Source organism: Mustela lutreola, chromosome 3 (genome assembly GCF_030435805.1).
Source record: "Mustela lutreola isolate mMusLut2 chromosome 3, mMusLut2.pri, whole genome shotgun sequence".
NCBI lineage: Eukaryota > Metazoa > Chordata > Mammalia > Carnivora > Mustelidae > Mustela > Mustela lutreola.
This window is the reverse complement of record NC_081292.1, coordinates 149,412,983-149,439,983: the sequence shown is the minus strand read 5'-3', so window position 1 is coordinate 149,439,983 and position 27,001 is coordinate 149,412,983. Positions and strand designations below refer to the sequence as shown.

General features: G+C 35.7%; 1 protein-coding gene across 6 annotated transcripts in view; it reads left to right on the top strand.

The window, feature by feature from the left end:
- The window catches only part of LOC131827147 (sodium channel protein type 2 subunit alpha), a 137,762-nt gene that overhangs the window by 48,539 nt on the left and 62,222 nt on the right, over nucleotides 1–27,001 (top strand). For 3 of the 6 annotated variants that reach the window (XM_059167139.1, XM_059167140.1, XM_059167142.1), the window contains 10 exons: nucleotides 7,094–7,411; nucleotides 8,283–8,401; nucleotides 16,587–16,676; nucleotides 17,604–17,732; nucleotides 18,307–18,398; nucleotides 19,276–19,548; nucleotides 22,155–22,218; nucleotides 23,735–23,876; nucleotides 24,016–24,222; nucleotides 25,574–25,861. In XM_059167139.1, the coding sequence (XP_059023122.1) occupies nucleotides 7,145–7,411; nucleotides 8,283–8,401; nucleotides 16,587–16,676; nucleotides 17,604–17,732; nucleotides 18,307–18,398; nucleotides 19,276–19,548; nucleotides 22,155–22,218; nucleotides 23,735–23,876; nucleotides 24,016–24,222; nucleotides 25,574–25,861 (1,671 nt within the window). In that variant the 5' untranslated portion in view covers nucleotides 7,094–7,144. Of the gene's footprint in view, nucleotides 1–5,399; nucleotides 5,505–6,487; nucleotides 6,574–7,093; nucleotides 7,412–8,282; nucleotides 8,402–16,586; nucleotides 16,677–17,603; nucleotides 17,733–18,120; nucleotides 18,213–18,306; nucleotides 18,399–19,275; nucleotides 19,549–22,154; nucleotides 22,219–23,734; nucleotides 23,877–24,015; nucleotides 24,223–25,573; nucleotides 25,862–27,001 lie in introns of those variants that run through there. The other 3 variants (XM_059167138.1, XM_059167144.1, XM_059167141.1) reach the window with 3 other exon arrangements.

Here is a 27,001-nt window from a genome sequence, read left to right as displayed (position 1 = left end):
CACACACATGTACATACATACACGCATGCACAAATTTTGCATCAAGGATATTTTGGAATGTAGCTATTTTTTGAGCATTGTTTTTCATTTCAAAGGCCTTCTGCTCCTGGCTCTGCCTACTTGTTCTCTCCTGGGATGATGCCTGGACATTAGATCCACTACCCCACTGAGGAGTTTAGAGACTGCCTTTTTTTTTTCTCTCCTTTGAAGAGGGTGAGAGCTGAGGGGCCAAGTTACAGGTAGAGGTCCTCAATGAAATGGAAGGAATGAAGGAATGAAGAAAACCGAGCTGGAAATATTCTAGCATTTGGAACAATTTTTCACTTTTTCGGGAGGACCATGACTTGGGAAATTTTCTTCCTTGTCTATTAAATTCAGAATTGGAATTCTGTGATTCTAACATAATTTAGCCATCAAAATAAATGAATATGTAATCAGAGTAGAGGTGGCCTTCCAACTGACAAATCATTTAAGAAGGGTTGAGGTAGTTCATGGATAGTCTACTAACATGCACTTAATATATCTGAAGATTAAAAAAGGATGTACAACAACGTTGCCAGACTATCTGCAATAGAATAAAAATACCTGCATAAAGATATGGGCATATGTCATTATACATAACTTATTTTTCCCCAGGAAAGTTGGATGTAAAATGATTATTTACTACACTGAATAGTATTTCCCAGGGATCATCATGATTATGAAAATATTGGTGTGCATATCTGTTATAGAAAAAAATAATGTTTAAAAATATAACAGGGCGCCTGGGTGGCTCAGTTGGTTAAGCACCTGCCTTCAGCTCAGGTCATGATCTGGAGTCCTGGGTCCGAGTCCCACATCAGGCTCCCTGGTAGGGAGCTCTACACTCAGCAGGTCGTCTACTTCTCCCACTGACCTCTCATGCTCTCTCACTCTCATTCTCTCTCTCTCAAATAAACAAATTTTTAAAAATAACAGTCATTTAAAGAAATGAAGGATATTGTTCAACAATTATAATATGAACAGAAAATGAGTTTTTGGAAATATATATTGGAACTAACCCTAGAATTGAAAGAAAAATGATGATTTATCCAAATAGTATCTACTAAGCCTATGTCTTTCATTTTCCATTATGTTCTGTTCCCAATCTATAGTGGAAAAACATGTAAATCTATTTGTTCAGAACTTTCTCCCTTTTATGGAAATTGTTAGTTACAGAAATGAGTGAGTGGCTCAAGGTAAAAGATAGAAAGATGTAAATACACAGTAAGTGACAATCAGAAAGTTTCTGAAAAAATAAATTGAAATCTATGGATTAAGTAAACTAGAAAATCCAAAAATAAATCCTCAGATAACATTTAACAAGTCTTTTCTTAGTTTATGTTTCCAGCATTATTCTAATGTAATGAAGAAAACTAAAAATTAGTTGTAAAATAGGATTAAAAGATAACTTTCAGAAAGACATTTCTTAGTCTCTCTCAGCTTTGTTGAGTAAAAATCCTCAAGTTGTTTTTTTTTTTTTAAGATTTATTTATTTATTTGAGAGAGAGAGACAGTGAGAGAGAGCATGAGCGAGAAGGTCAGAGGGAGAAGCAGACTCCCCATGGAGCTGGGAGCCCGATGTGGGATTCGATCCTGCGATTCCGGGATCATGACCTGAGCTGAAGGCAGTCGTCCAACCAACTGAGCCACCCAGGCATCCCAAATATCCTCAAGTTTTTGAGCACTTATCCACAATTAGTAATTATAACATAAACTGTTATATAATTATTTCCTTATCTGTGAGATTAAGTAAGCCAGTTTTTTTTTCAGTATAAGTTGAACCTTAGAGTAATTACTATAAAGTGAATCTTTGTGGAAAGAAACTAGTCATATGCTATTTTTACTATATGTCTTTATTATATAATTACTCTATCTTTTATGATAACTTTTATATTTGTAGATGTCATCATATATAATAACATGGTTTTTTAAATATTTTAATTTAGAAAATTAATGTTCCTCTTTTATAAGTGAGAAAAAATTTTTAAAAATGGGATTGAAAGGCAAAATATGTTATCAGAGTTTAAAAATTAGTTCATAATATTCATTCCTTTCTGACTACTTAAAATAATATCGTGTACCTTTCCAATTACTTATGAGTCTTCCAAATATAATATCTGGCTTTAAAAGTTGTAACATAAAATCACCTGTCTGTAAAGTAATGCAACTGAATGAAGTTTAAAAACTTCACGTAACGAGCCATTTAGCAATCTCATAAAATGTCAGTTTGGTGTTAACAAGAGCAAATAGGAGAAAAGCTAATGTGCAAGCCTTCTGAAAACTTCATCCTGGGAAATCAGAAATAAGAGACTATGATCCTTATTTCAAATCTATATTGCATAAAAGTATTTTTGAAATGGAAAAAATATTCACGTGTTGCTCTTCATATATCTTGGGTGTTTTGGTAAAACATTTTCTGCTCACCCTTTTAAATATCCTGTAACATAGTCACTAGCTAGGATCACTGGGACAAAAATGGGTGATCCTACAACTAATATCATGTCAAAGGAACTACACATTCCCTTGTCATTCCTAATAGCAAGTGGCTCCTGGAAAAGGCTGGAGAAGCATTGCATCACGGTTAGGCACATGAATTCTGTGACCAAAAAGCATGAGTTCAGATTCTGACTCTACAATCTCCGGCGGTGAAAACTTAATGCATGCTGCAAACTATTTAATCTTTTGCTGCCTCAGTTTCCTCATATTTTAAATGGGGATAATCACAACATCTATTTCATCAGGTTGTTATGAGTTAAGTGCTTTTAAATAGTTCTCAAAATAGTGCCTGACAAAAATAGTGCAGTATGTGTTGTTACTTATGGTTAACCTCCCCCAAAAGATACATTTGCCAAATCACTTTGTAATTGTTTTACTCCTTAATTTATTTTTTTTTGAATTAGAATCTTATTATACAAAAGCCTATTATTAAGCACATTTGTAAAGTGAGACCAAAATATTCATGTATTCATTTGATAAATGAAGCTAATGCTCATCACAGAGATTCGTGGAACATATGATTCCAGTAGGACAACTTATTTTGGGTAAAGAATCTTCTAACTGTCTTGTCTGGTTTCTAAGTCTTTAGGATGGTATACATAGAAGATACAATTTTTTCTAATGGTAAAGCCAGAAAATATGCTATATAGCATATACATATATGCTATATGCAACATATTTTCTAGCATTATATATAGCATATTTTCTAGCTTTATCATTTTCATCAGAAATCTATCTATACATATGTATATATATATCCATGCATTTATATATGTGTATATATATTGTATAGGTAAATAGATCTTCTGACATTAATAATATTACCAAGTATTGAGGCACTGCAAATATGACCAGTACGTGACCAGAGTACACACTTTACTGTTTTTGTTGACAAGCAACTGTCCACCTCTTGTCCAGTGATAGTATTCCAACTTTGCTTTTGAGGGATATTCCTAGACCACCGCCACAATCCTGACTGTTCATAGATTTCAAGGAAGGTTTCCTTCTAGTTCCAAGGGTGAGGCATTTGCTTTAGGGGAGGTCAATCAAAGCATGAAGCACGACATTACCTAGGACTGAGTGATTACTTAAGGGATGGGTATGTAACCCAGCTGGAGCTAGTGTGATGCAATGAGAGTTTTTCTGAGTGTTTATTCCCATTGGATTTAAGTCTGGGAGGTTGGGAGCTGCTACAGAGCAACTTATTACAATAAGGAATGAATTTCTAGAAAAGTTAACACCATGGAAGTCAAAGCATAACTAGATGCTGGTAATGTCATCTGTGTTCCAGAATCATCCCATGCCTCAACCTAGCCCTAGAAAATAAACCTTGAACTAATGAACTTCCTTTTCCTTCCATCCTTCCTTGCTCTCCTTTCTTCCTTCTCTCCCTCCCTCCCACTTTCTTTCTTTTTTCCCTTCCTTCCTCCCTCCCTCTTTTCTTCCTTCTTTCTTTCCTTTTCTTATTTCTTTTTTTTTTTTAAAGATTTTATTTATTTATTTGACAGAGAGAAATCACAAGTAGTCGGAGAGGCAGGCAGAGAGAGAGAGGGAAGCAGGCTCCCTGCTTAGCAGAGAGCCTGATGCGGGACTCGATCCCAGGACCCTGAGATCATGACCTGAGCCGAAGGCAGCGGCTTAACCCACTGAGCCACCCAGGTGCCCCTCCTTTTCTTATTTCTTCCCTCTTTTCCTCCCTCCTTCCCTCTCTCTTTTTTCTTTCTTTCTTCTTTCTCAAGCCAGTGTGAGCCATTCTTTTGTCTCTTATAACCGAAAGAGACCTGCTAGAGTGATTAATTTTTTTTTTTTTACTGGATCTTCTGTATGCTCAGTTCCAACAAATACATTTTCTAATGAAAATGATGAAGCTAGAAAATATGCAAAATATATTGATTTAATAATTAGGACTGTTTCTGGTCATAATTGGCACCACTGCCTGGTATTTATTTAATCTTTATTTCAGGCTTTAGTTGCATGAGCAAGTGTTTATGACTGAATAAAATTCACAGATTTTTGGTGTCAGACTTTCAGTTTGAATCCTATGTGTGTGAAAGAAAGGACGTACGTCCTTTCTTCAGTTTTCAAATCAGGATCATGAAATTGTTTATTTGATAAGATTGTGGGGGGGGGGATGAAATGGTATGGTACATACAGACATGTTAGCCCAGTCAGTGACTGGCACATAGGAAGTCCTCAAATCATCACTTTATCATCAATTGAAAGACTGGCACTTAGGATTTCACTGGATTTTCAGTTTTCTTCTGGCTGCTTTTCAGCCACTAAAATCAGAGTTAAAATAAGATTGGTGTCTCATCACGGTTATTTTATTTCTAGATAAAGTTTATTTGTGTAGCACAAAGACCATCTCCATTGAATTAGCAGAGCGCTTTATTGGATGTCAGATACTTTGGGGCTGAGGAATGTTAAATTCCACTGTATGTAAGACTTTCACTAGTATAATTGCTTTTTTATGCTTTTATTTTTAACAGTCAGTGTTTATTTTTCTTTTACACTTTGAATTATTTGTATCGATTGAATGACTTCTGGCTTAGCAAATAAAAAGAGTGATCAGAAGCTTAATCTGCTAGCAGAATTGATGATTGAAATCAGCAAAGTCTTAGCGTTTTGTTCTAAGAAAAGCCTGTGAAAATATCAGAGCTCCATTAGTGAAAGCTTTGGGCGGCTTCAAACACAGGGTTCTCTGTACGCACACTGTGAGGGGTTTCTCTTCACAGTTCCCCCGCCCTCTAGTGGTAGTTCTAATAACGCCATTTTGTAGTCCCCAAACAGGAAATGCCTGTTCTTACTTCAGTTACCAGAATCCTTTTACAGGAAGTTAGGTGTGGTCTTTGAAGGAGAATTTAAAAAAAAAAAAAAAAAAAAAAATGAAAAAAAGAAAAAAAGAAAAGAATGATGGAATTTTAGCTGCAGTCTTCTTGGTGCCAGCTTATCAATCCCAAACTCTGGGTGTAAAAGATTCCGCAGGGGTAATGTTTTAATATTCTTACTATGCTTATTCTCTGTGATGCTTCTCTACCTATACAGTAGAATCCTTGGGGGAATCTGCAGAGGACCACTTTCATTTTGAAGCTGCTGGCTGCATGTTTTAGCATGTCTCTTTTATTAGAGCATCCAGGCATGGCAGTTTCCTCCATGAAGTATGCATGGACCTTTTTCATGCCTATTTCTGTCGAGGCATGAGGGTCTCTCGGGATGGGTGAGGTAAATGAGGGATGTTTTGGAGGCAGTGTGATACTGAGAGGGCAGTCTGCTAGCTAGTGGCTGAAAGGTCCTAGTCTACTTCAGATAAAATGTAGAAACGGGAGAGTAGCTTATGTTATTTTAAATTTCCCTGTTTGATCTGGCATATGCTACAGAAATGATGCATTTACTCTTTGAAAACGCACTTCATATAACTAAATGGCAATTCTCATTCCTGTAGGAAGGGGGTTAAAATGGATTGATATTTTAAAAAGAGGAATTATATACAGGTGACATTCAGGAGTTACTGTTTTGGTTGTATGGTTTCAAAAATCATAGAAACTCTTGCAACTGGTTCCGAGGTAATATTTGGAATGATTGGTGTGCTCTGTGAAGTTATATTTGTTAGTCCGGTGAAATATAATTAGAATACAGTAAGCCTCTATGTCATGGCAAAGACCAACAAAATAGGAGTTTGTTTAAAAGATAAACTATCTTAAACTTGTTATTTTTTCAAGTCTAAATTTGCTACTTAGATGTTTATGAAATGGACACTATTTGAGAAAAATGAACTAATTCTACAGTGTTTACTAAGTACTGCAAATTTGTTAATTTAAGAAGCAATTATACTAGGTAGCAGCAGGTTGCTAAGCCAGGGGGGTCCAAGATCCAGACCTCTGACGTGGATGACTTCCTGCCCAGTTTGGCAGGAGCTGGATCCCTTCCTGTGCAGCTTCCGAGCAGTTCCAAATGCAATCGGGCATCCCCCGCTCCTTCCTGCTCCCTTGCTTTCAAGCAGTATCTACCTATGTTTCCATAGCCTGGCATTTCAGGATTTCCAGAGCTCTTTACCAGGTGCGTTGATTTTGAATAAGCTATTAAAGGTGGAAAAGTAGGCCAAAAGGAACATGGAACAAAACATAGAGGTACATGCAAGATCCTTGCATAGCCCAGGTTCTATAATTTTGGGTGATTATTCATCTCTTGTTTTGGATCTCTGATATTTTTTTCAGAAAGGATGCTGAAAAAGATGGCTGCCAAAATATTCACACAAGTGAAACAGCAAGCACAAATCAGTATCCTCCATTTCCGTGCTCCGAATCTGGATATTTTCACTTAAAACATTTTGGGAGTGGGAGACTAGATTACCTCATAGACATCTACTGAATGTGAAAGACAAATCTCCATGCAAGCAAATGAATGCATGCCTGAGAATCCCCGGAAGACAGCTTCCTTAATAAAATATTGCAGACAGCTTGGTTTATATATTTTATCTCAGTATCATGTAATTGCCACAGTTACCTTTTATCCTAATGACCATTGCTTCTCTCTCTCTCTCCTCTCTCTCTCTCTTCTCTCTCTCTTGTTTCCATAGCACTTTTTTATGCAAAGAGCTAAACAGTGATTAAAGGAGCAGGATGAAAAGATGGCACAGTCAGTGCTGGTACCACCAGGACCTGACAGCTTCCGCTTCTTTACCAGGGAATCCCTTGCTGCTATTGAACAACGCATTGCAGAAGAGAAAGCTAAGAGACCCAAACAAGAGCGTAAGGATGAGGATGATGAAAATGGCCCAAAGCCAAATAGTGACTTGGAAGCAGGGAAATCTCTTCCATTTATTTATGGAGACATTCCTCCAGAGATGGTGTCAGAGCCCTTGGAGGACCTGGACCCATACTATATCAATAAGAAAGTGAGTTTTTAGTGAAGTTGTCTTTACTTGCCCTACTTCCTAATTGGTTCTGGACTAGTCCCACAGTTGTCTGGTGAAGAATGGTGTGCCTCCTCCCCTTTGTCTGAAACATCATTAGGATGCTGGGTGGGCTTGAGCATGTAATGGATCCACTATCCTACAAGTCTCCCGGAAGTACTCATTTGAGCCTACATTCCCAGAACGAATAGAGCTGAGGAGGCATGATGCAGTTGGGTAACTGAGGAAGGGCAAAAGTCTATTCACCTTACAGTGTGATGAAGCAGAAAGTGAAAACAAGAGTTATATTTCCAGAAGTAATATTTAAAATCCTTTTTATAATCTCAGGCTCTCTTTAAGTTCCTTTGATGGCAGCCGGATTATGCCTTCTTGCCATACACTTTGCCCTTTCCACAGCTCTCTGCAGAAGAAATAATAATAGGTGACTTATGTACTCCCTCCCAAAAGCAGCTCATCCAAAAACACACATGGAAAACTCAAGTCATGAAAATTTTTTGTCAAAATGAAGAAGTAATCAAAGCCTCGTTTTTATGCTCTTTGTGTATTACAAATATACTTTTAAAATGCTGATATCAAAGCTTGATAAAAGGTCCTAAGAATTCCTACAGCAATTACTACAAGTTTTTTTTCTTCTCCTTTAAATCCTCATGTTACTTAACTAAATTTAGGAAAGTTAATGGTGCACGAAAAGAAAAAACACCTATCATCATGTTGTGTGTTGGTAATTAGTGTATTACTATAGTATTTTGTAAGGCAAAATTTTAAGTGATGATCTTACCTTTCTCTTAAAGTGTTCCTAATTTTAATATTAAGATCCTAAATTCTGTTTTATGTGTTGTGTTTTCTTTTTCAGACATTTATAGTATTGAATAAAGGGAAAGCAATCTCTCGATTCAGTGCCACTCCTGCCCTGTACATTTTAACTCCCTTCAACCCTATTAGAAAATTAGCTATTAAGATTTTGGTACATTCATATCCTTTTTTCAAATAGTTGCTTGTTAAGATTTTGTTCTTTGACTGAATTATTAATCTGGAAATTTAAAAAAAAAATCATGTGCTTGGAAATGTTACATGCTCCTTTTTTTCATTCCTCTTACTCAACTGTTCGCATATTGCAAATGGGATCATAGGTAAGTGAACCCCTTTACCTCATCTTCTAGTTGTTCCCCTCTTCCTGACTCACTGCTTCTTCCTTTCTTCTGTCCTTTTCTGCTTCCTTCTGAATTGCTGCTACATCTAATTCATTCATTAATATTGATTATGTTGCCAAGTCCTCCTTTTACACGTCTTCATATTTTACAATGTTTTGCAATGGGTGAACTCCATGAGCTAATTTTCCTTACTGTTTCACATTTGGAAAATATGTAAATGATCTGAATTGCACAATTTTATATCTTTTTGATCTGAGTTGTACTACTTTCTATTTTTTATTTGAAAGCTTTGAGTTAGTAAATGCTTACAGTTGTGATTGTATGCATACTAGCCTTTCAGATAGCTCTCTAATTTTGTTCCCCACCAGCATCCCACTGATTTTCTATGTTCTCTTCTCTTCTCTTTCCTTCCTTCCTTCTTTCCTGCCTTCCTTCCTCCTTCTTTTTTCTTTTCTTTTCTTTTTATCTCTTTTCCCTCCCTTTCTTTCTTGCTCTCTCTCTTCCTCAGTTGTTCCTGTGTTTTATTCAAGTCAAAGATTCTGCTCCAACTGGCTTTCTCCAAAGGCTTATTGTCTGTCAAACCATATACATCCTCATTTTATTCTTCATTCTCCTTATTGAAGTAGTAATATCCTGGAAGTGAGATTGATGACATGTTGGTGGGAGATGGTAATCTGATTTACTCCGAGAAGTTAAATAGAGTAGTTGTGAATGAGAGATTTTGTTTTAGGTAAAAGACAGTGGTCTGACTGACAGCCAGCCCTGGGAAAACCAGGGAAGCCAAGGTTTGGAAGACTGGGGTGTTGCCAGGCAGGGGCATTTACAGGAAGAACACTTAAACCTTGGGATGAAGATTGATATGCATCAGGAACCAGAGGGAAGGTTCCTGAAGGGGGAACTGTAATCTAAGCAGAGTCTCAAGGCAAATTTTAATGTTGTTTCTTCTTTAGAAAGGTTCATTGCCTGGGGTTCCATGACACGATCAGGCCAGGGATTCCATGACATGGTGAGACTTTTGGTGTAAAAGCCTACTTTCTGCAGTAATCCAAGAAAATGTTTGAATTAGATAAAGTGAGGAATTCAGGATGTGGGATAAGCTTGGTATAGGAAACTCATTTCAGTTCTGGGTGGAGGGGCTGTAAATCACGTCCCCAGACTTGCCAGGCAGTGTGGTAAATGATGTTTTCAGAAGCATGACCTTTTAGAATTCAGTCTCCCTTCAACATCTAATTTGTTTCTTTTCCTCCCTGTGTTCTTTGCATAGACATCAGCATATTTTAATTTGTTATTTATTTTATGCTTTAAGATTTAATAATTTTTTGAATTATCTAAAGGGATAACATTTCTTTATTTCTATTTTTCTAGAAAGAGAACCCAATGGTTTGGGGCATAAAGGTTTTTAAGTTGGCATTAGAAATGAATAATAAAGTTGAGATTTATATTTGGGTCTCCTGGATTATAAATTATGGTCTATTATTACGTTTTGGGTATTTGTAATCTTTGCACTAAATAAGTCTTTCCATAAATTATTTAATTATCAGATAATTTTACACCCTTTATGTAAACTTTATTTTTATATGAAATTCTGTGAAAACTCAAACTTATGTCCAGTGCTCTATTAAGAGTAGATAACTAGGAGAGTATGCATTGAAAAATAAGTGATTACTGAGTCAGAGGTTAGAAAATCAAATGCGAAACAAGTAACAAAGTGGAAAGGCTGAATTGGTCAGAAAAAAAAAAAAAAAAAAAGAACTATTTTTCCTGAATCTGAGTGATGGGATGGAATTAAGAAAGCCTAATATTAAAGGAAAAAAAAAACAGTTTTTACTTTAAATCTTTTGTGTGGAGATCATGTATTTTTTCGAAAGTGTCATGAAAGCCATCATCTCACTCCAGAAAATCCTAGGAAGTTAGGGAACCCATGAGTTCTAATTTAAGACCCTTTGTGAAAAGAGACTCCTATTGGTAGAGGGCAAGGACAGTTTTAGAAGTTTTGATCATAAGATCCAGGCACTAAAGACATAGTTTATGGTGCTCTCTGGGAATTAGACAAGTTGAATTTGAGGGTTTTCACTTGTTTCCCAGAAGAAAGAAAATCTTCAAGGGGCAGAGTTGTTTGGAGACCTGCTGTAATGTGAGTTAGATGAAGGCAGTCAGGTAAATCTATTAAGATTTGCTAAAGTGGGGGCACCTGGGTGGCTCAGTGGGTTAAAGCCTCTGCCTTCAGCTCAGCTCAGGATCTCAGGGTCCTGGGATCAAGTCCCGCATTGAGCTCTCTGCTCAGCAGGGAGCCTGCTTCCTCCTCTTTCTCTCTGCCTGCCTCTCTGCCTACTTGTAATCTCTGCCTGTCAAATAAAATAAATAAAATCTTAAAAAAAAAAAAAAGATTTGCTAAAGTGAATAGTCAGATGCTTACAAATGGTGTTAAGCCACAAATTTCTTCTAGTGTAGAAAAAAGTAGATTTTTAAAAATCTCTAATTTCCTTAATTAAAATGTTATATTTCAGATATTTCATCTTGGAGTAAAGATAAAAGAAAAAGCAAGTGGACCAAAAGTCTGATATAAATAAATTCTTTGTCTTTTGGATAGTAGCATATTTGATGGGAGAGCATAGTAAACTTGGATGGGTGTAATACTGTAGGGTTTGTAAGTGATTCTGCTAGTAATTTTGTCTTTTATTCTTCCCAGCATAAGCCCTATGCTCAAATCTTGGTTTTCTGGCTTCAAGCACATGCCTTTTGCTCTAAAGTTAAAATGCTTGGAGATGATGATGGTGGGTTGGGATACAGTTAAGAGGTCATTGTATATTTATTATCATTAATTTATAAATCAGAAAATGTCCATTCACAATAAAGAAATTTGTATTTTAGACCTAGACTAATACCTCTATTTCTAAAGAAAATCCTGTCTCATTTGTTAAAGAGCTGTTATCTTCATTAGGAGCTGTTGAATATCAAATTAGCTTTGTTTTTTGACTTTGGCAGAATGAGAACTTATACTTATGCTTACTATATTTGTGCCAGGGTGTATTTTGAAAGCTGAAAATGCTTTTGCTATGCCTAATATCTTGTTTTGGTAGTTACATAAAATATGGTTATATTTTCTAGATAGTAAACAAGTTAAAAATGATCCATATTCCTAAAATTTCTTATCAGAGTTTTAAATGTGTTGCATGAAAGTTTTTATTATTTTAGATTAATATGCATATTCTACCTTATTTTGCTTTTGTTTGCAAATATTTATGAAGTTCCTAATATATGGCAAGTGTTCTTCTAGACATTGCAATGCGGCACTGAGCATAACAGAGTTCCTGCTTTCATGTGGTTATTATGGTCAGTATATGTGTGTGTTTGAGAGGAGAAAGATGAGAAAAATCCTATGCCAGCTCATGATAAGAGCTATTAAGAAAATAAAACTGTGTAAAAAGAGAAGAATGGCAAGGTACTATTTTCGAGCAGAGAAGTCCTCTCTAAAATGATACCATCTGAGTAGAGATCAGAAGGAAGGGAGGGAGACATGGAAATCTAGGGAAAAGTTAAGTGTGAGGAGAATAGCAAATGTGAAGGCAAAGTATAAAGATAGATGTACAACTGGTGTGCTCAGCAAGGAGAATCAGCAAGGAGTCCAGAGAGATGGGGTGAAGTGGGGAGGGCAGGGTGTAGTGGGATATGAGGTCAGTGAGAGCAGAGGGCGGGGTGCAGTTGTAGGCCACGATAAGGACACCACAAAGTCGGGCTGAATGAGATGCGGAGTGATGATTGAAGGATTTCCAGCAGAAGAATATCATAACCTGACTCATATTTTATAAATACCACTCTGGCTGCTGGGTGGAGTATAGACTGCATGGAGGGAAAGGTTGGGAGAAGATTGATTGGGAACCTCCTTCCATTATGAAGACAACAGATGCTGGTGGCTTGGACTATGGTAGAAACAGTGAGGGTGGCAAAAAGGCATCAAACTTAGATGTGTTTTGCAGAAGAGCCAACAGGATTTTCTTAGCGATTATTAGATTTGAATGTGTGTTTGAGATGGCTGTTAGACATTCAGGGGAGGAGCTGAGTACCTGGATGGAAATAGAAATCTGGAGTTCAGGAAAGCGTAGGGCTGGGGATAAAACTTTGGAAGACATTAGTATTTAATGGTATTTCAAGTCATAACAAAGATCTGTGACACCCCAAATAACACAACTGTTCAGACTGCCTGTCATTCACACAGAATAGAAAAATGAAAAACAGTTTTTGGTATCAGAAAACCTGGATTCAGACCCACCTCTGAGATTTACCTATTGCTCTATGACCTTGGGCCAAGGTATTAAAACTGTTTTGGATCTCAGTTTCTCCATCTATGAAATTGGAGTCAAAATGAATACATTAATAATAATAAAATGTATGCGAAGTACCTGGCATCATGACTAACACCTAGTAGGTACTTGATAAATGGTTGCTATGATAGCTGTTTTTGGTTGTAGTAAGTACAGTTCTAGCAGCAACTACTGTAAGATTAGTAAAGGAAAACTCTCATACTGTTAAGGAATTCCACAAAGAATTCTGTATAAATCACTGTTTTCTCCTGGCTTCACTTTCCCAAGAAAATGTTTTTATGCCACCAGAATTTGATGCTTTAAGTGACTAAAACATAATGTGATTGTGTGACCTTCTCATTTTGCAGATGATTTATTTAAGTCCCAGAAGTGTTTACTCCCTTTCTAAGGCTGCATTTTGTATCAATGGCAGAGCTAAAACTTCAGACCAGGTCTTCTCATTCTCAGCCTAGTGCTCTTTGCATTTTCCGCCAGAGAGAAGAAAACTCTCAGGTATAATGTACTAGGTGCATTGCCAATATCGCTGTCTATATGAATTCCAAAGGTTATTTTCAGTGGCTTCAACTTACTAATTCATTAAATAAGAAGTAGCCTTTTTAGCTCATTCCAAAATTATACAGTATCCACATAGAAATAATAATTTAAAAAAAGTTAGTTTTTCCTGCAAAGAACTATATAGGCCTGTAGGAGAGGAGGGGATACGATTTCCATTTCCCCTGCTTTTAATTTTTTAAAAAATATTTTATTTATTTATTTGAGAGAGATCATGAGAGGGGAGAAGGTCAGAGGGAGAATCAGACTCCATGGAGCTGGGAGCCCTGTGCAGGACTCCATGCTGGGACTCTGGGATCATGACCTGAGCTGAAGGCAGTTGCTTAACCAACTGAGCCACCCAGGCTCCCTCCCCTGCTTTTAATGCTCAAAAGTTATCATGCATTGGGGCACCTGGGTGGCTCAGTGGATTAAAGCCTCTGCCTTTGGTCATGATCAGGTCATGATCTCAGGGTCCTGGGATCGAGCCACGCATCAGACTCTCTGCTTAGCGGGAAACCTGCTTCCCCCTCTCTCTCTGCCTGCCTCTGCCTACTTGTGATCTGTCTCTGCCAAAGAAATAAATAAAATCTTTTTTAAAAATTGTTTTAAAAAAGTTATCATGTATTATCACATAGTTAGGAAAGATGGTTAATCATAGAATGAAACAACTCAAGAGTTGAAAGTATATTTGTGACATTTAGTTAATATTTCTGCTAACTTGGAAATATGCACTGATAGGTAGAAAGAGGCCTGACCTACTCTGCTTTGAATTTTCTATTTTTATGTTAAGAAAACAAAACAAAACTCTAACATTAAACTGTTTTCTCCCCTAGTTTAGAGTTAAAAATTCCCCTGCAACATCTCTGGATATTATATAACATTACAAAGTCCCTGAACAGACTCACAAACAATGACCTCCCCTTCTTTAAAGATTTTATTTATTTATTTGACAGAGAGAAATCACAAGTAGACGGAGAGGCAGGCAGAGAGAGAGAGAGAGGGAAGCAGGCTCCCCGCCGCGCAGAGAGCCCGATGCAGGACTTGATCCCAGGACCCTGAGATCATGACCTGAGCCGAAGGCAGCGGCTTAACCCACTGAGCCACCCAGGCGCCCTGACCTCCCCTTCTTTAAGAATAATAAAGAAATGCCCTACATTTTATATTCAATAAGCATGTGATTAATAGTAATAAAAATTACTGTATTCTCTAAGGAAAGCATTAGTACTGTATTTACATAAGAAAATTAAACATCCAAGAATTAAGCAACTTGCTCAAACCCCTGTGGTTGGTAAAGGATACATCTGGTCTGTCCTTCAGTGCAATAAAGCTCATGTTGCTCCATCCTATCTTCACAGAGCTAGGGATAGGCATGCCAGTATTTTAAATATTCAGATTTCATGTCCAAGGGTACATGAACCATATGTAGTATAAACTTGAAGTTTCTTTTCATCATATACACACAGAAAATACTTTATATTTGCCAACCAGCAATATCAATCAAAGGTTAACACATTTTACCTGGTAGAAACAAATTAATAGATTAAAGGATCATTTTTCCCCTGAAATTTTTTAAGGTTAGTCTGCCTCTATTATATTTTATATATGAAGGCTCTTAAGGAAATATTGTTCTGGGATACATTATTCTTTTGAAAAATATACTTTGTTGATGTTTTTGGCCCATATATTCAGAAAATAATGTAGGATTTACACATTTTATTACTGGTTCTTCCCCCTTGAAATCTGCCTTGATGTGGAGTTTCTATACTTTTTCAACGTGTGTTATCGTCAAAACAAAATCCGTACCTACATTTTTAAAAATATCTGTATATTTATCATGATTATCTGAAACCCTATAAAAAGTTACTCCCTAAATTCCAGAAATTTTAGAAGTATGTTACTAATAAAATTAATCCACAGTGATCTCTAGAAGTTGATGAATTCTAATACATACCCTATTTAGAGATATCTATTAAATCAAAAGCAGAAAACCTACCTCTAGTTATCTTTTTTGTTTTAAAAGCAAAGTAATTTTATTTGCTTTCCTTTCCTGAGTGCCTGTCAGGATCTTTAACTTAAGTGTATTTTTTTAAAGATTTTATTTATTTATTTGACAGAGATCACAAGTTGGCAGAGAGGCAGGCAGAGAGAGAGAGTGGGGGGGAAGCAGGCTCCCCGCTGAGCAGAGAGCCCAATGTGGGGCTTCATCCCAGGACCCTGGGATCATGACCTGAGCCAAAGGCAGGGGCTTAACTCACTGAGGCACCAAGGCACCCTTAAGTGTATTTTTTAAATTATTAAAAGGATAGTCATGCAATGTGGAAAACTCCTGTATGAGCATAATTGACTTATTAATTGTGACTTATGGGACAATAATCATTCTTTCTGTTGTTTAATAATATTGAAATTTTTATTTTACTTCATCATATATAATTACATTCTACCATTATAAGAGTAAATACCTCTTAAGGGTCATAAAAACATGACTCAGATCATCATGTGACATAAATCCCATGAGGCTATTAATTTCCACCTATGTTTGCCTTCCTACTCTCTTTCAAAGAACAAAGTATAGAAACTTGTGTACTCAGTATACATGAAGACAAATTTCATGCTGCATTTTTATACCATATCATATCAACACCTCATCAGAAATCATTAAAAAGGAAAAATGTTATTCTATTTAGTAACAAATGGGTTGCAAAATTTATATTATACACTCCATACAAAAAGGGTCATATTAAAATCACTTTGCCAGAATGATCCTTAGAATGGAATTATAATGCATTTAAGTAATCACTTAAATTCTTTTGTAGAGTTTTTGTCATAGTTTACAGACATGCTGAACTTGCAGCTCAGTTGTTGAGGTAAATCTGTCATTTAAAAAACTTAAATTGATAAATTATTTACCAGTGAGCCTCTCTCTTTATATTTAATTATTAAGAAATACCTAAATGGCCTCAGAATATTTGAAGGCTTGGCCTGACATGGCCTAAATGTGTGGCTGTTGAATTACAGAAATGGAAAAGATGGACTCAAGAATAAAATAATAAGGGCATAAAAATTCTAAGCTTCATGGTGTAAAAGGCATGGTGGGGCATAAAAGTGAGATTTTTCCACTGTGTTTTGTCTTCCTTGACAATACTCTTCTACTTTATTCAATGTGCTCATTATGTGCACTATTCTCACCAACTGTGTATTTATGACCATGAGTAACCCTCCAGACTGGACAAAGAATGTGGAGTAAGTAGAAAATGAAAAATGTTTTTCAATATTGTCATCCCTTTCATTTCAAATTTACTATCTTGAGACCCTGTCACTTTCTTTAGCAAATCATACTAGCTGCTCTAAACCAGACAAGTTTAAACAGTGATTCAGGATTATTTCAACCACTAATTTCCCATAGGACAAAGCTTGCAGTGGCTCACTCATTAGCTGAAATTACTGCACCTGTTTGCCAATGTTTGTAGCCCTTTATCTTCCTTGTGAGTCTCTTATACATTTGAATATTATCAGTAATTACTAATATCCAGTGATAAAAGTTATACCTAATTTGATGCTCCTTTTCTCATGGTTATAACCTTTCTTTTCTTTTTTTCTTTTAAGATTTACTTATATATTTTAGAGAGCGGAAGTGGGAGAGGGGCAGAAGGAGAGAGAATCCTTAAGCTTACTCCCCAATGAGCCTGACAAGGGGATTGATCTTATAGCCCTGAGATCATGACCTGAGCTGAAATCAAGAGGTTACCAGTTGAGCCACCCAAGCGCCCTGGCTATCATCTTTCTGTGTTATTATTATATATTTCATGGCTCTTAATGATACATATTTTATTAAACACAATGCTACAGTAATTTGGAGGTTAATACCTATTTATTTAAATCAGGCCGAAAGCCAGTGTATGTCAGGTAATATCATATGGAATCATATTATTTGGGCCTTCAAATTAGTTAATGTAGCAAATACAATACTTACTTACTTAGAGTCAATGAGAATGTCTTTCAGAATGTAATATTTCTTCTGCCTTAAACTCTTCCTAAGCTTACATCATAGGGAGACTAGTATAGACCCACATGGAAGAGTTTAATTTTTGTTTGTTAAGTTTCCTTTAAGACAGGTACATGTCAATTACCTACTAGTTCTTTAATGTGGACTTGGCTATTTCCTCTCAGGTACACCTTTACAGGAATTTATACTTTTGAATCACTTATAAAAATACTCGCAAGGGGCTTTTGTTTAGAAGATTTCACATTTCTGCGGGATCCATGGAATTGGTTGGATTTCACAGTCATTACTTTTGCGTAAGTATCTTCATACATTTTCCATCCTGGAATAATAAGTCACTGGTGGGAGCCTATGCTGTATTTCTCCTCAGTGGCCTCCCTTGACAGATCAAGCATTTTTCTTAGTTATCATGTGAACATAGAATGTTTTTCTTCTAATCAAATGATGCACTTTGGAGAGATTAAGGATCTAGTAGAAAATTGTCTAATTTGGATTCAATTAGCACTGTAAAGTAGTAAAATAAAGTTTCCCAAGTAACATAGACTAAGATTGAAGACAATGCCATTTTCCTCTTAATTGGGAAATCTGATGGCAACGCTCATTGAACTTGAAAAGGTCTTGATGAAAGACCAACATAGACTTAGATTTCCCTAAATTCTGAATAACTCTGATTTAATTCTACAGGTATGTAACAGAATTTGTAAACCTAGGCAATGTTTCAGCTCTTCGAACTTTCAGAGTCTTGAGAGCTTTGAAAACTATTTCTGTAATTCCAGGTAAGAAGAAACTGGTATAAGGTGGTAGGCCCCTTATATCTCCAACTGTTTCTTGTGTTTTGTTATTGTGTTGTGTGTGAACTCCCTATTACAGATATGTGACAGAGTTTGTGGACCTGGGCAATGTCTCAGCGTTGAGAACATTCAGAGTTCTCCGAGCACTGAAAACAATTTCAGTCATTCCAGGTGAGAGCTAGGTTAAACACCGAGGCTGACTTTACTGCATTGGTGTTACAATCACAGCTTTTGTGCATAAGCCTTTTGCTTGTCACACTTTGCAAAGAAATATGTAAAAAAGCAAGAATCAAGACATCATATTTTGGATGGGTTTGATTCTTTGCTTTTACTTCTTGCTTTCTTTGAAACTGTTCTAAATCAGCCTTTGAGTTTAACAGGTCTTTGCATGAGGCATTTGCAGTAACAGGCTACATGGTTTGCATCCTGTAACATCAAGCTTTCCGCATAGAAGCTAAAGAATGAGGCGTTCAGACTGATGCAAATTTGGCCGTTTAGGTCGAAAACTGGTGATGTTCTTATCTGCAGATAAATGAAAGAGCAAGAGAGAGCATGAGTGCTGCATGGGGCTCAGTTTTCAGATGTCTTCCTTTTTTAACCCATACTCAAGCTTGCAGAAATCACAAATATATAACTTCATAGTCCATTGACTTTAAGATTTCTTACTACTCTATTCATACAGATTTTTCTAAAATCAATAAGAGGTTAAGGAGTAAGACATCTGCAAATAAAAGCAAAATATTTACACAAGGTTGATGTTTAAGCATGAATAACAGAATCATTTCTTTTGCTCTAAGGGGTATTTGGAAATACACTTTTGGTTCATTGCCATTCACAGTTTTTCTAACGAACGTTCAAGTTCTGCTTTCATTCATTTTCACCAGCTACAGGCTTTTCATGAAAATGTTATTCAGTCACAAACATTAAACTAATATTTTTGGCATTGTGCATGACATCTTTATTTTCCAGGACAAGCTCATGATGTTTTTGTTGATAACATAGCTGTTGAATAGTATATCGACATCCCTCCCTCTGATTTCATTCATAGGCCTGAAGACCATTGTGGGGGCCCTGATCCAGTCGGTGAAGAAGCTCTCTGATGTAATGATTCTGACTGTGTTCTGTCTGAGCGTGTTTGCACTAATAGGACTACAGCTGTTTATGGGCAACCTGCGGAATAAATGTTTGCAATGGCCCCCAGATAATTCTTCCTTTGAAATAAACATCACTTCCTTCTTTAATAACTCATTGGATGGCAACGGTACCACTTTCAATAGGACAGTGAGCATGTTTAACTGGGATGACTATATTGAGGATAAAAGTAAGATATACTCTTTTAACCATTAAGTTGCTTAGTCCTTTAGTTAAAGAAATACATATAGTGGAAATTGTCTCAATTTTAATGTAAACTAAATGACTTAACCAATTTAAGATAACACGTGATACAGAAGTCAAATGATATTTATGATATGATAATGATATTTTACTCCCTTTTCCTTACCTATCAATCAGTATAATAAAAGTTATCATTTAAAGATGTGTTATCTTTTCCTAAACCAGTGTTGAAAGCAATACCATTTTATTTGGTATTTGATAAGCATTGATCAAGAAGGAGTTTTCAGTCATGTAGTAAATAAATCTGTAGTTTGAACTATTCAGTGTATTATGCTGAAGCGCATTTTTAAGAAGACTGGGAAAATAAGTTGGCCTTATTTGGTTGACTCATGATAAGTATTGAGTGCATATGATATATCTGGAAATAGAGAAATCACTCACCAATATGGAAATCTATGTTTGTGTATCATCAGGAAGTTAAGCAACCACAGTCCAGCCATTCACTTATTGGTGATTAGAAAGTGTAAACTCAAACCCAACCTCTGTTATTGTAATTTATCCCTTTGGTGTCAGTCATTGTTTTAGAGTTGTTTATTAGTTAGTTTGATTTTATTTAGGAATGGACATCAGTATAAATGTATGATGCCATATACTTCAGTATAATTTCTTAACACTGAAGCCAGCCTCACTATCATTTGGATGTCCAAGTGTTTCCGTCTCCGTGCTTTAGCTAACCAACTCCCATTGGTCTTTTGATTATCAGTATTCTACTGGAATACTTACTCTAAGGTATCCTTCATGGCTTTTGGAACCATATGAAATTTCATCCCTTCTCAAATTATGTAATGTTTTAAGAGTTAATATTCCTATGAAGATTTCTATGACAGGCATTAAGATTCATTGAATAAATAGTTTTTTAAAAAATTTGTTATTTATGGGGTTTCCTACTTATTAATATTATAATAACAGCACAGTGACAATATTTCCACATAAATCTTTTCTCTATTTCTGATTATTTCCTTCAGATAAATTTCTATTAATAGAATTTGGGGGGGTGTCAATGGGTTTAACCAGATTAGGGCTATGGAGATAAGAGTATCAGATTGCTCTCAAGAAAGATCATATACCACTATATACTCCCTACAGAACTGGTCATCTTACTGAACTCTCCTTAATATTGACTATTATTGTATTTTAAAATCTTTTGGTAGAAAGAAAAATGAACTGTTCCTTAATTATTATTGCAGTAGAATTTTTAAACTCATGTTTATTAGTATCATTAACAAGTTACATATTTCATATAATGTGAATTATCTGTTGATTTTTTTACCCATTATTTCACCAAGTGATAGTAAATTTTGGAGAATTCATATGAATTCTTTAATTTATCAAGCATGTTAACATTTTGTCCTTTTCTGGCAAATATATTTAACTTGTTTTTCATCTTACTGCTTTTTTTTAATGCTTAACTGATTTTCATATTTAGGCAATATAGTCATCAAAATTATTTTTATTTTTCTCTATTTAAGTTTAGAAAATGCTTCTTAATTCAGAGATCATAAAGATATTCCCTTAGATATTGTACATATAAAGGAACAACCTATATATCCTATATAAAAACACTTATACATTCTTTGTATTATATTAATAGACTTGTGTTTAAATTTTCACTCTTTAAAAATCTAGAAATATTTTTTGGCATATATTGTGATGTAAGGATCTAAAACTTTTTGCAAAACTCCAGCCCAGATTTCCCTGCATAATATATTAGGGAATTCCTTCAATATAGTCTTTAAGCAGTCTTAAAAACCATTACAATAATTTTTCGTGTGGTATATGTATGTGTTTTAATGTGTTTAATATGTGTTTTTGTATGTGAATATGTATGTTTATGAATGTGTATGTGTATGTTTTTTGAGATCATCTTTGCAACTTATTGAAGTTATATATAAGATTTCCTAAGAATAGAAATTAGATATACTTAGAAAATTATATATCTTCAAAGAAATAAGTTTATCCTGTTCCTTTGAAAGACAGTAATCAAGCCAAAATCCCAAACAATACTTATTTAGAGCATTATAAAAGAGAAAGACTTAACCCCACGTTTCACAGGAAATTAGGTAAGATTGGTAGGGAAAAAAGTCTGAATCTATTTTGAGTCCATGCAAAAAAGTACTTATAAAGTGAAATTTTACTTGCATGGAAGCAATTTGAAGCAACAAGCCTTCCCTTTCTCTCACTTTTTGTGCCAAACAACCTTAATTTGGCAATTCTTTTTTTGAAGTATCCCAAGCCATTTGAGTTTATATTTGCAATAAATGCTGATAAGAGAATGCTATAATAGCTATTCTTTCCCCAAAATATTCTTTTTAAAACAGATTTTCTAAGCACTTGTTTAAATAAAAATTTTATATTTTGATATTTGTTTAGTATTCGGTTATTAACATATTTTCATTTAGCCATATGCATATTTATTATTTTATCCATTTCATTATGGTTGAAAAAATTATGAGGTTTATTACTTGAACACAACGGCTGAAGTGTTTTGAGCACTTTTTTAATGATTCTTTCTATTCCTCACTCTTTAAATAGGTCACTTTTATTTTTTGGAGGGGCAAAATGATGCTCTGCTTTGTGGCAACAGCTCAGATGCAGGGTAAGTGATGTTTCGTATTGAGTTTTAGGCCACACTGCTCCATTGGCCCCCAAAACTTGCCACATCCCACCCATCCAACCCTCCCTCACTCCTCATTCAGAGCCCTCCATAAATTCCACTTCACGCTGATTCTCAAAATAGCTGAAATAAGTGTGGATTCTCACCTCCTTCACACACTCATATGTGGCAATTGTTTTTCCGTATTAGGTCACAGCTAATCTTCCAAATTAGTTCAATGGAAAATAGAAAAGCAGTACATATGTATTAGAAGATTAGGTTAATGGAATTCATAAGCATGTACTTTTGTAAGTGTGATATTTTATATATGCTAATGTGGTCTCCATGGCTTCAAATGTAAGATCTCTGAAGATAATGTCAGTATCTGAGTCATGGTGAGTGTATGTCGAGCATATTTTAGCAAAGTGCTTAAGAGCACAGGCTGCAAAGTTTGCATGGACTCTACAAAATAACACTCCCTCCCCTTGCCTTAGTTTCCTCCAGTGACAAATGGGTATAATAATAGAGTTGCTGTGAGGATTAAATGGATTAGCAGATATGTAGCTATAACAGCACTCAATAATGCTTTTGATTATTATGATTGACATGTGAACTTTGTTATGAAGAAGTATTGGCACTAGGAGCTAAAGCCTAGGAAAATTCAGAGAAATAATTACCTTTCCCTGTTTGACAAGAATTTAGAACCATAGAAGAAGGTTAGTGTTCTTCAGTGGAAGATGGTGTTGTGGACATTAATAACTAATCCCTGTAACAGAATTTCCAGTGGTAACAGACTTTCCATTTAGTTCATCTGATAAATATTGTGCTGCCTTTTTCTCCAAATCCCAGTGATTAAGTTGAACAGGCTAATTTTAATTCCTTGTCTGTACCATACTAAATGCTTTACATAGAATATCTTATTCAACACTTGTGTATTTGTAAGGCAGGTTCTGTTATTAGCCCTTTCTCACATATGAGATGCCTGAAGATTAGCAAAGTTAGGAAACTTAACTCAAGATTATGCATCCCAGGAGTGTCAGGCACAATATTGGGGCCAGGTTTGACTTGATCATTAAAGTCATAGCTATGAAGTCTTCACTGTGCAGAGACATTCCCTCCTCTCCATGTGCTCCTATCCATCCTTCCATCACCCCTCTTCTCTACTGCCACATACACACTCGGCACCTAGATATCTTCAGTGAAAATCAATTTTTTTCCCTGTTGACTTATTCTTCTATTCATTTTAGAAGTCTCCAAAGATATTAATCATGGTAGGTTACTTTTATATGGAGACATAATAAATTAATGACAATTATGAATCACAGAGAAATCCACAAATAGACCTAATATATTCTGTTATTATGTAACTCAGTCCACATAGTGTTGGGTTAAGTGATGGGTATGGTGAGAGAAATCCGTTTTCCCTACTGTCATATAAAGTAGACATTAGAATCTGTAGAAACAGGGAAGTCACCCAGCAGACTTGCAGTACTGACTTTTTCTTTTAATCTAATTACAGCCAATGTCCAGAAGGATACATCTGTGTTAAGGCTGGTAGAAACCCCAACTATGGCTATACAAGCTTTGACACCTTTAGTTGGGCCTTCTTGTCCTTATTTCGTCTCATGACTCAAGACTTCTGGGAAAACCTTTACCAACTGGTGAGAACAGATAAAAAGATTCTTTTGGAAGCGTGAAATACTGAGATCAAGGGAATTGCTGTAAAATACTGTATTACTAGGAGTGTGAGCTTTTAGCATCTAAATAAAATTTAATAAAAGATCTCTTGTATTTTTACAGACACTACGTGCTGCTGGGAAAACATATATGATATTTTTTGTACTGGTTATTTTCTTGGGCTCATTCTACCTTATAAATTTAATCCTGGCTGTGGTGGCCATGGCCTATGAGGAACAGAATCAGGCAACTCTTGAGGAAGCCGAACAGAAAGAAGCTGAATTTCAACAGATGCTTGAACAGTTAAAAAAGCAACAAGAAGAAGCTCAGGTATTGTTAGCAAGAGCATAGAGCTCTTGTGTTTGTTGATTCAATGCTCTGACCACACTGAGGTCAGGGCATTTACCACATAAAACCAGCAGTGGATAACAGTAACATTTGAAACATGTCATATGTGTTTGGTGTTAAGAGCATGTTAGATTTTCAGGTTATTATTTTATGTTGATGGTTAACTGTCAATGCTGATGGCATCAAAACATGGAGAGTTAGAATTGCTTTATTGACTTTTTTTTTCCCTCCCTTGTGACTCCTCATTTATCAGGCTCACAAAGTATTTAGACCTATATGCCCTCAATTGAAGTATTTTCTTAATGCTCTGAGGAAGAGGAATTTGTTATAGTTGCTTCTTCATTAGTGTCAGTAGAGGTGGGAAAGGTCAGAGAACCAGATTCAAACTGAGATTATTTCCTGGAACCTGGAAGAGTGAGGACCTATTTAATATTTATTTTTTATTTGAAGGGTATTTAATACAAGTTTATGGGTCGCTTAAAGAAAATCCTGGTGTGTAAATGTAGGAAATCACTACATTCTCTGCCTCCTATCCTATAAAAATAATTTAATTTGGATTTGATAAGATTTCAAAATAATACAAGAATTGCTCTAATTTTATTTGCTCGATTTCATGGCATTAACTAATCCAAGTGCCTATTTCTGGCTTCTCTTGGATCTTGACTGCAGTTCCCTTTTAATACTGAGTATCCTAAATATTTAATAAAGGTTAGATAGATAAGATATACTGGGGTAACAGCAACTAGATAGAATATAATAGCTTTCCCCAAACTGCACTTTAATAATTTAGAAATTTATTCAGATGCCATGATCTGGGATTCATACATATATATATATGTTCTGTAATATATTTTTGATGTATATTTCTTAGTGAAATACCCCCACTTAAGTCATAGACAGAAGTTTATCAAACTAAAATACTTAATTGAATAAAATTCAATAACTTAGGCTGGCACTAAAAATTTATTGTCAAGTAGATGTGTGATGGATCAGGTTAAAATAGGGAACTTTAATTCTTAAATTCTTTCCTTCTTCATACAGTGATTAAGTCATGGAAAATTTGTTATGATATTTGAATGTCTTGCTCATATTGTTGAATAATTAGAGAGCATAGTGAGAAGCCAGAGCTTTAAAGTTTCCATCAAAGTCACATGTATCATCTTCCATGTGTCTTTTGAATGTAACTCTTTAATTGGTTTAATGACAACGCATCGTTTTCCAAAATATGGACCAGAATGGAGAATTGCTTCTCAAGGTCATATTCATGGTACTGAAGATGATTAACTAGCAAACAGGGAGAGAGTTTTTCAAGGTTTTCCTTGTGCGCTTCCAGGCGGCGGCTGCAGCCGCATCTGCGGAATCAAGAGAGTTCAGCGGTGCCGGCGGGATAGGAGTTTTCTCAGAGAGTTCTTCAGTAGCATCAAAGTTGAGCTCCAAGAGTGAAAAAGAGCTGAAAAACAGAAGGAAGAAAAAGAAGCAGAAAGAGCAGTCTGGAGAAGAAGAGAAGGAAGATGGGGTCCGCAAATCCGAATCCGAAGATAGCATAAGAAAAAAAGGTTTCCGTTTTTCCCTAGAGGGAAGCAGGTTGACATATGAAAAAAGGTTCTCTTCTCCACATCAGGTAAAGATATTCTTAGCTTACATACATTGCATTTTCACAACAGACCATTTTTTAAAGGTACAAAATTTGGTATTTTTACCAAATTTTAAGAATTTGGAAGAAATAAAACCACCTTCTACATGGATGGCACAGTACATTCAGAACTGTAATGATCATCAATATTGTGTTTATCACCTCAGAGAATTTGTGAGTTTTGCAACTTTTTGAAATCCCAAGAAAGTGTTTTTAGAGCCTAGACCCCACTGAATGGTTTTGAGGTTTTGTGGAAGGCTCAAACATCTCAGGGCAATTTTCCACATGAGAAATTATCAGCAGATGGTTCCCATCCCTTTTTAGCTACACTACTGTGCCGGGTCCCAGTGGCTATGGGTTTTCTGAGTGGCAGGTTCCTAGAAGTGAACGATGTATTCTTCCAGACCATCTGCGTAGTTGTTCCCATTCACATACAAACTTCATTGGAAGAATCTTTCTTCAGACGCTTGTTTCAAAGGAGACTGACGCAAAATTTTTCTAGAAGTGTAGCCAAAATTCTTAGGTGGAAATGCGCTAAGGATTATTTATGACACTAAATAAATAGTGGTGCTTAATTGCAATTGATTATCTCTCTCATGTTTAATGTAGGATTTGTGCTGAAAAGATAGCCTGATTATATGGTATAGTAAATGTTCACTGGATGCCTGTGGCTTACATACCAACACAAGCTGTTGAGGCTTTGAAATTTAGGATCCTTAAATTTTGCAATTACCAAGAGAATGACCAGAAATACAGTTTCTCGGATGACAGTGTCACTTAGTATGATTCAGTAATCATAACAATAAGAACAACACTGATAGCAATGATAATGGCTAACACTTACATAGTCCTTTGCATCTTCCAGTATAAACTCAGCCTACAGCCCCGAGTGAGTACTATAATTATCATCCCCAGTCTACAGATGTGAGAACAGGAGGGCTGTATTCTTTGTCAAGTGCTTGTTTTATCCTTGGTATTCTTGTTACATTATCATAATTAATGCTAACATTAGAATTGTATTCACTATTTATTAGGCCCAGTGAAGTTGAATAATTGACCAATGCCATAGAGTTATTAAGGCTGAGGTGGTATTCAAATTTGGTGTGACACTGAAACTTTCCACTTCAG